This window comes from Terrapene carolina, unplaced genomic scaffold (assembly GCF_002925995.2).
Source record: "Terrapene carolina triunguis isolate 2854851 unplaced genomic scaffold, T_m_triunguis-2.0 Scaffold85, whole genome shotgun sequence".
Classification (NCBI taxonomy): Eukaryota; Metazoa; Chordata; order Testudines; family Emydidae; genus Terrapene; species Terrapene triunguis.
In genome coordinates, this window is record NW_020664436.1 from 39,702,061 (window position 1) to 39,711,694 (window position 9,634).

Below are 9,634 nucleotides of genomic sequence, written 5' to 3' on the forward strand. Positions count from 1 at the left end.
CCCCTGCCCTTTGATATCACTGCAATACTTTAGCTGCCCACCATCACTCTCTTCCCATTACGTTTTTACCATCTTTCTTTCTTTAATTCACACAACCCCTTCCCCACCATTCTTCACTATCATTTTAACCCCAACAACTGCCCTCCCAAAATCCCTAATACTAGTGAAACAAATATATAAAGAAATATACATCAAAACAATAAAAACCCTCCATAAGCCAAGTGTCAACCACCATCCTAATTGACCAGTTGGTACACTGCATCCCTTTCCCCAACACTTTGTCTGTTTCGACCCTGCATACTATTCAGAACAGGGATGGCATCTTCCGCTGTATTTGAAAAGCAACTAGCACATTTCGATTGCTAGTACAACAGAAATAAAAAATTACTCACTAACCTTTTGTGCCTCTGTTCTTCCTTTGTTTCTAAAAAGACAAATGGGAGAAAAAGAATTGAAAAAAATGCTTGATATCAAAATATAGCATATCTGAGAATTCTCACAGATCTGTTCTACTGACCTATTTCCTGTTGTTCCATCAACAAAATAAGGGCATAATAGCAGGAGACAGCAGGTGTAGGGAGAGCTTCTGTAGCAGCCCATCAAAGGCCCCAGCCACCAGAAGCCCTCCGATAGCAGCCAGAGCAGCCTTCAGACGCTTGTCTACCCACTATCATGATAGACTTCTTCACATGGCCTATGATCTCTGCTCCAGTTACATGACCAACTTTTGTCCAGTCACCTCCTCTACCTTTACCCTCGCCGATCTTTACTCTTTCCTTCCTCGTCTCACCTCATCAATTTCACCCCTCTTCTTTTTACCTAATTTCCCATTTAAACCCTCAGGCACAAATAAAAACAAAACAAAAAATAAAATCCATGCAATAAACATGACACGGGTCAACCTTAACGATAAGCTGTTATTTGTATGTTGCATCCCTTTCCACCACCATTTAACAGTCTTTAGTCTTTTTAGATTGCAAGTTCTTGGGGAACTGTGTCTGCCTATATATTTGTACAGTGCCTAGTACACTAGGGCTCAAGACTGATTGGAACCATTGGGTCTTAGCACAATTAAATGAACAAATAAAAAGAAAGAGGAAAAGCTGACTAGTATTGCTAAACCCAAAGCTTCATCTTCTATGTCAGATCAGATTCTTATTTAACAAAATAAAGAAGAGTTGTGCTGACAGCGTTTATATTTTTAATTACATTAATATTCATGGACACACGTGTGCATTAAAAAGGGGCTCATTCTGAACAGTTAGGTCAATAGGAGGGGTGAGATTCTGCGCTGCACCTCTGATGGGATGTCTACACTGCAAAAAAAAATGGTGTGTTCTTAACTTGGGTTATCTACCCTGTATTAACTAACACAAATTAAAATAGCAGACAAGATGTGGTAATTTGGCTTTTAACTCGAGTTGGCCTGTAAGACAGCCAGGGGGTGAACTTGAGCTCTTAACTCAAGTTAAAAGCTAAATTGCCATGTCTTCACTGATATTTTAACCAGAGATAGTTAATGTGGATTAGCTGAGTTAAAGAACACATCTTTTTTGCAGTGTAGACATACTGTAAGAGAGAAAGTACAGAACTAGCAAGCCTTGGGGGGTGGAGGTTAATGTGGCTTTAAGCTATTCTTGCACCCTCCTGATTCTAGACAGCTTTGGGAAAAGGGTCTGTTGAAATCATGGCAGCCTGTCCCTGACAGCCTATGTGTGACAGTGCTTCCCTTCCCCTCCTACCCCACCCCCCCCACACACACACACACACCGGGGCTTGCAAGGGTACCCCAGAGGACAGCTTATGGCTGTCTTCCCTAATTCCACTAGCTGTGCCAGAATTCTCCCAGAGTCGAATCCACACCTTTTAGAGCCCTTTCACACAACTTTGATCATTTTACCTGGAGTAAAGGGCCCAGAAATATTTGATATTAAAGCAAAATAATAATACACCTAGACCAACAGTTCTCAAACTTTAAAATCTAGCATATGAGATCTAAAACTCAAAAGTACTTAGTGTAACACCCTTATAATATTAATCAGTGTAGTTATAATGGATTCTACTCTGATAAACCAATCCATGTATCACCTGACTGCAGCTGGTATGTCATCTGTGGTTACATATACTGCCTTTTGAGAAATCCTGACCTTGACAATTTCTGCACTGCTGAATGTACCTCTTTTGTGATGGTGGAGGAGGAAGGAATTCTAAGGTGGGTGAGGCAATATCTTTCAAGCTTGTCTCTCTCACCAACAAAAGTTAGTCAAATAAAAGATTATTACCTCACTCACCTTGTCTTTCTAATATCCTGGGACTAGCACAGCTACAACTCCTCTTACACAGTCAATTCCATAGACTGATTACTGACTTGTCAACCCCAGGCATTCAAAAATCATGAGCCTCAAAAAATTATAAAATATTTTTCCAAAAATCTCATGATTTTAAACCAATAAATTTGGAGTTATTTCATCTCCTGATTTCCAAGCCTTTAGGGTGTGGGGAGGGGTTCCCATTTTGAAACTTTTCTCTGCAACCATGAAGTCTAGAAACTTATCTTATAAAAATAAAGCTGAGATTTTCATATAACCACTTGACTCCAAAAGTTAAGGTTCTATGAAAAAAAAAAAAAAAAAACACAAATAGCGTAAGACTAGTGATAAAATTGCAAGAATTGGCAATATGCCAGATGCTGTGTGCATTAATATTTTCTCCTATTTGTTTTACAATTATTGCATTTCAGTTTTATCCTCTTTATTTTCACATTATGGAAAAGGTTGAAAACAATGTCTGATCACTTTTCACTATATCCTTCATCATCACAATCAAGTCCAGCTACCCAGTTAGTCTTCTCCTTTCCAAACAGACCTAACTTTTGGCTTGTAATTCTTGCCAATCCTCTGATTATTTTTGATGTGCTGCTCTGGACTTTTTCAAACAATACTATATCTTTTCTGAAACAAGCATAACCTAAAAACAATAGTCCAGGTGAATAAAATCAATTACTTCTGGCATTTTCAGTGTTTCTCTTCTGAAGGTAAGTCCTGCCCTATCTGCTGTAGTCATTAAAAGATGTTGTTAGATGAGAAACATTCTCCACTATTGTTTATTTATTAACAAGCCTAATTCAAAGTTGTTTAATATGCTCAAAGAAAGTCACAGGGCAACCAAAAAGTTATTCTTACCTTCCAACACTACAGATAGCAGTTAAATTCGCTCTCTCTTCCACTTGTCTCTTCATCATGGTGAGTTGATCTTGGACCTAAATGTGATAAATAACTGTTTAGCATGGTTAAGAACAGCAGTTATCTCAAGACAATTATGAAAACATTGGTATTTCTGCTTTTATAACAACTTCTTGCATCTTCTGGTAAAGACTTGATTAATTAAGGGATGTAGTAAAAAAAAAACATTGGGGAAATGGGTCCCCCTGCTGCTTTGCTTCAACAGTTTTGTGAAATAAATGCTATGGAAAAGCTGAAATTTTTATTATTTGTAATTATTTTGAGATCAACACCACTTATATGCTTTAAAAAACAAAAATTGAAACAGAGTACGGATCTTGCTGCCAGCAGACGAAGGGTAGGAGGAATGAGAAGCAGCAATAGCAAGTGGCTGTGCAGAAAGTCACCGCTTGCTCACATGCAGTTTCACTTGTTTGCTTTGTTTTATCTATTGGTTGGTGGACAACAGTGTAAGACTTTGTAGAAGAAATTAGTATTAATGAGAAATTTGTAAATGGAGGAGAGACCGCAAAGGTGATAGCCATTCTAACAGTGCCAATATTCTATTATAATATCCTCTTTGTCTTATGCCTTCTATGTCTTGAATTTCACTGATATATGCTTATGAATACATAGTTGGCTTGCTCACAGTATAAATTTTAAGGGTCACATCCTGCATCTCTCTCTACTCCACCAGCTCTGATCAGTCACAATTATTACATATACTTCTGCATACCTGTAGAAGTAATTTTAAGTGTGTTTTTCATTTAGAAGTCACCTAGTTACAGATCATTTTTTATATTTCTTTTTTACTATCGATTCTAAAACATTAAAAACTCATGCTACTAAAAACAGTTTTCTAACAGGTTGAAAGCTGAATTTACTAAAATGGCAACGGACTTCAGAATGTTGAAAAACAAAAATTCTAAGCAGAGCAACAAAACAATTTAGTGCAATACAAAAACCACATCCCACTGTTAACAAAAGTCAGCTGATACTCAGCTATTCACTCTATTAATAGCTGTTTTTCCTACTGAATAAAGTATTGTTAAAATGATGGACTTTTCTATTAACTACGCTTTTTGCTATTGCTTTAGCAGGCAAGTGGTTTCATTTCCTTCCAAGCAATAACCTTGAGCCTCACCTTTAACTTCACATCAAAGCCATCATACCACAGTTTCAAAGGAATGAGTTCAAAGAAAGATAAAGAAACGAAAGGAAGAGCCTTGGATAACACAAGTAAATTCCTAGCACACTGAAGATACTCCCTTTTGCAACATTTAACAAGAAAAAATTTTGTCCTTGAATTTGTAAAGATAAGTTTTAATTATCAGTCAGACTTTATTTAAATTATTGAACCAAATATCTCTACTGCTCTGTAGTACGTGAATCAATGCAGCTGCTAAAATTGACAAAATGATGAGGTGAAACTAAAAACTGAAACAAAAAGGAAACTTGTAGTTGCATTTTGCAGTATTAAAATCAATGTCAGTCATCCTCCACAGAAACAAGCAATTAAATAAAAAGGCTATTTTTCCCCTCCAAGTATCTGAAATGTCTGGAAACTGGCTAACAGATCAATAGGACAGCTTTGAGGCAGTTAGAAATTAGCCATTCTGTCTTGGAAACACTAGACTAGAAATTATTGAACTTGAAGAAACTCTGCCCAAACTTTTCCAAAATTCATGCCCCCTCTCAAACACATTAATTGCAATTAAAACTGCACACCCTATCCCTCTCAGACCCTGGTGTTAATATCAAGGATTAGCTTTTTTCCCAAGTTTGTAAATCCTCCGTCACTGGCTTCAGGAGCATTTTCATCTGATTTTTTTTTATTTTTTTATTCCTGATGTGTGTATCAATCTGGAGTCTTCCAATGGGAAAAAAAATGAAATAATTCTTGGAAAGTAAAACTGGAGATAAAAGTGAACTGAGTCTAGAAACGCTGGTTTAGCAGTATCTGGAAGCAGAGGTGGATTCAAAAAGAGACAAATAAATTCTGCATACAAAAATATGAACTTTGGAACTGTCAAGGATCTGTGGAAAGTCTTTGCAGACCCTCTTATGCTATGGAACACAGTCTGAGAACCACTACATCAGGGAGTCACTAAAACAGGTAGGGTTTCTATCAGCTGTTAGGTAAGATGGATTGCATGTTCTTGGCTACAGGTTTGTCTTCACTGCTAAAAAAGGGTGTGTTTTGCCACATGATAATTAATATGCATTAGCAACCCCACTGTAAAATCCCAGTGGAGAGAGGGCATTGTAGTTTTACCATGAGATAAACTAGGCAAGGTCAATCATCTGCAAGGAGTGTAGCGTTCGTAGTGTGTACAGAAGATCTTCAATCTATCTCACCTCCTTTCTGTAGGAAACCATCTAGACATGCATTTGTTATTACACCTCTTAAACCCACACAGATCTTCCAGAGGCCAAAAAGCCATTCCTTGAAATTGGTGGCATAGGTGGGAGCACACATCATAAGAGTCAGGATGGAGAACGGTTTTCAGAAATGGCACAGGCAATAAAGGGGTAGCAGGTCTTCAGAGTGAGTATGCTCATCCTTACTAGAGTAAGGGTTAAAACTTGGGTGTCACAGCTGCATACAGCAAATATAGAAAAATATTTGAAAGGAACAAAAAATTACAATGAAATGCCGGTTGATGCCTTTTTTAATTTTTGGAGGGGCGCAGGGTTATTTACAAATTTTAAGTAAATGTCATGTGATAAAAGGTGCTGGATTAGTAAAGTATTAGTTAAAATGGGGATGAGGAGGTTGGGATGCTCATTGGGACCCTACAGTGAGGCTGAGGACCAGTATGCAGCAGAGGCCAGAGTCAGCCAGGTGTTCTGCTGCTCAGCCCTGGCCTTTGGTTCTGCTCCCCAGCCCATATTTGTGCCTCCCCACAATGAGAAGCAGCTGCTTCCTCTGGTGAACCACCTGTGATTCAGACTACATTTACACTATGGTGACTCTACTGCCATAGCTATGCCAGCACAGTCCCGTAGTGGAGGCACAGCTTTTCTGTCACTGTAGGAACACACCACCCAGGGGTAGACACAGCAACTGGGAGCAAGCCTGGGGTGCTAGAGTGCACTGATTAGCAGCAGAGCACCTGGCTACCTCCGGGTCCCCAGACCCCTGCAGTCAAAGCCCAGCTCCCTGGCCCTAGCAATGGCTCCCTACAGCCCTTTCCCACCTCTTGTTCTCTCTCTGCACCAGGGCCGCCCGGGGGGGGAGGGGGTCAAGTGGGGCAATTTGCCCCAGGCCCTGGGCCCTACAGGGGCCCCCACAAGAATATAATATTCTATAATTTTGCAACTTTTTTTAATGGAAGGGGCCCCCTAAATTGCTTTGCCCCGGGCCCCCTGAATCCTCTGGGCGGCCCTGCTCTGCACTACTGTTACTCTTTGGGAATGTGTCTTCTGACTCACAGTGTGACTCTACAACTGTGCATAAACTCCTCGACCCTGGAACTAGGCAGCCAAGCTCCCGGGAGGGGTGCCAAGGGGTTCTGCAGCGGGCTGGGGCCAGGGAACTAGGCGGGAGCTCCGCTGCTCAGTCTATCCCGCCCCCACACACATAGAGCCTGCCTAGGAAGCGTTCCCATGCCCAGCCTTAGGACCCCGCAGAGCAGTGAGATCCCGGCGCAGGGCTGCAGGAGGATGCTGAGCGCAGAAAAGAGCAAGGTCCTGGCCCCAGGCAGCGCAGCCTGATAGGAACAGGAGGCGGGGGGACGCTGCGACCAAGCCCGGCTCTGCCCCGCAGTCAGTGCAAACCGGGCAGGGACGCGGCTCGGTACCTCAGCGGCGGGGGGCGCTGCAGCCGCGGCGCAGGGGGTGAGCAGCAGCGCCGCGTTGCTGGTCACGTCAATGAGCCGGGAGCAGGCGGACCCCGCGCGCGAGCTGCCATCGCTGCTGCTGAGGCTGTTGCTGCTCATGTTCCCCGGGGCTCTGCTCCGGCACGTTCCATTCGAACCTTCCCTGCGGCTCTCTGCTCGCGCCCCCAGCGCAGAACGTTACCCAGGGCGCGGTCGCCATGGCGACGCGTATACTGAGGCGGCAGCGCCTCCGCAGCTGTCGCGAGACGTGTCCAAATCGCGTTGCCCTGTCGGCGTGGCCGAGGCGGGGCTTTCCCCGGGCCGCGCAGCCTCAGGCTCACCCGGCTCAGGGGCGGGTGCTGGCCGCGCTCTGGGTTCCGCGATGGGCAGCAGCTCCCCCACCAGGCGCCACCCCCTGCTCTGCGCACCGCAGCCGCCCTAGGGGGTGCAGGAGGCGCTGGTAGCTGGGTGCTCCCGCCCCTGCCCAAGCTAGCGCTGCCGCTGCCCTAGTGCAGAGCCGGCCTCAGCCGCGCCCCCCTGTGACCGGGAACCAGGTGCACTGGCCTGGGATGTGAAGCGGGGCGGGCTGGACCAGGGGTTCTCACAACACATGTTTTGGTGGCCGCACTGACCAGTTTTCCTAAAATATTTAATTTACTTTAGGAAAAACAAATAAATATGCACATACACACATCTAAATCATTGTGATTTACTTATGTAGGGGGTTTTTTTGCACTCAATAATAAAAATAAGGTACAGTTATCTCTATTCTTACTTTGGATCTAAACAGAATAGAAACAGAAGGTGCTTTGTACATTCTTGTCTTTTTTCTTATTGTTTGGGTTGCGCTTTTTTTTTTTTTAAGACTTGCTAACTAGTAAGTCTGCTGTGAAAACAAATAATTAACAAATATCACTTATTAACAAATACCACTTTTCACAGCAGACTTACTCAGTCCTGGCAAGCCTGGGGAAAATTAAGTACTGGATGGGGAGGCGGTTATGGAAGCAATGGGGCATTAGGGAAGGCAGCAGGGGCCAGGGGTGATTGGAGAGGGTGAGCTTGGAGCCACAGCACATCATCTAACAGCCAGGGAATGGAGCCCAAACCCCTGTGGGTGTAGCCTGCCATGCACCACCCCAGGGTGGAAGTCCAATCCCCCCACCCCAGGAAGGTGGGGAACACACACCGGCTGTCTGCTCCTCCAGCTTTTCTATCTCCAGAGGCAGCCAGGGCCCAAGCACTGCTGGCAGCCCTAGGGAAAGAGCCACTGCTTGGCCCCTCCCCACCCCACCCCACCCAGGAGGCTGTGGCCCCAAGAAAAGCCCCCTGGTGGCCACATTTGAGAAACACGGGGCTAGGCAATCTGATGGTTGCTTTTTTGGCCTCAGGTGCCCTTGATCCGTAAACACGGCTTTGTCGCGTCTCGTTCAAGACCACTGTGTTGCCAACTCCTCTAATTGTACTGGGAGCTGTGCAATGGTGGTGATTCACAAGGCCCAGCTCTTGGATTCAAATGGTCCATGGCCTAAAGAAGAGCTATGTGTAAATGTGAGAGTTCGTCTCTCTTACCAACAGAAGTTGATCCAATGAAAGATATTACCTCACCCACCTTCTCTCTCATGAAAATCCCGGCTTTCATTTAAATACATGAAAAAGGAGGTTTATAGCTCAGAGAAGACAGACATACCCAGATGCAAGCATTAAACCCCACTCTGACCAGTGATCCAAACTGAGCGCTATTCACCGCCACCACCTCTGGTTTCTTGTCATTATCCAAATCATACAATCCTTTGTTTGGCTGTCTTTTGGGTCCCAGGTGGAAAAAGTGAACACCAGTGGCTTACAGTTTGGTTGTGTAGTTCATCTCAGTCTACACTGGACAGGGAAAATTAGGTTATACTGTGGCAAGAATTGCATTTTATCATGGTTTTGGCTGGCTACGGAACTGACGGAGTGCTAGAGCCAACAATAGCAAAGCTCTATTTTACCAGGAACCATGACAGTTCCTGAGGTTAGCAAGTTAAAACAATGTGTGTGTAGGAGATGATCCTGATAAAATTAGAGCTGCCCAGAAAATTCAGGATAGATGCCAACAGGTAAGGTAAAATTTAAATAAGATTATGCTTCTGTACAGACATGCTTTCTTCCCTATTGGCAAGTGCATTGTGAAATTTATGGTCCCAATCATTTATCACTTTCATATTGCAGCTATGACTCCAACAACATGGGGAAAAGTTGCCATGCAAGAGTGCCACCCTAGTCTTTTCTTAAAATTAACCCATGAGTTTGGGAGAGCAGTGCTTCAATCACTGTTCAGCTAGCAGGGCTCCTCAGTGAAGTCACCACAAGCTAGTGTCCTGTAGTAGGGCACTATGGAGGTAATGTCAGGAAGGAGAAAAGGTGATTATTCACCTATAGCAAGAGTGGGTAAACTACGGTCCGGGGGCTGCATCCGGCCCTTCAGATGTTTTAATCTGGCCATCGAGCTCCTGCCAAGGAGTGGGATCTGGGGCTTGCACCGCTCCAGCCAGGGAACGGGGTCGGGGGCTTGCCCTGCTCCGTGCGTGCCATGGCTCTGCATGGCTCCCG

General features: G+C 44.0%; 1 protein-coding gene across 1 annotated transcript in view; it reads right to left on the minus strand.

The window, feature by feature from the left end:
- Positions 1–7,183, minus strand: part of CCDC170 (coiled-coil domain containing 170) — an 83,682-nt gene extending 76,499 nt beyond the window's left edge. The window contains exons 1-3 of the mRNA XM_024200413.3: positions 7,025–7,183; positions 3,183–3,259; positions 397–424 (exon numbers count right to left, since the gene is read on the minus strand). Of these exons, the coding sequence (XP_024056181.1) occupies positions 397–424; positions 3,183–3,259; positions 7,025–7,162 (243 nt within the window). The 5' untranslated portion in view covers positions 7,163–7,183. The remainder of the gene's footprint in view (positions 1–396; positions 425–3,182; positions 3,260–7,024) is intronic.
- Positions 7,184–9,634: the final 2,451 nt, after the last annotated feature.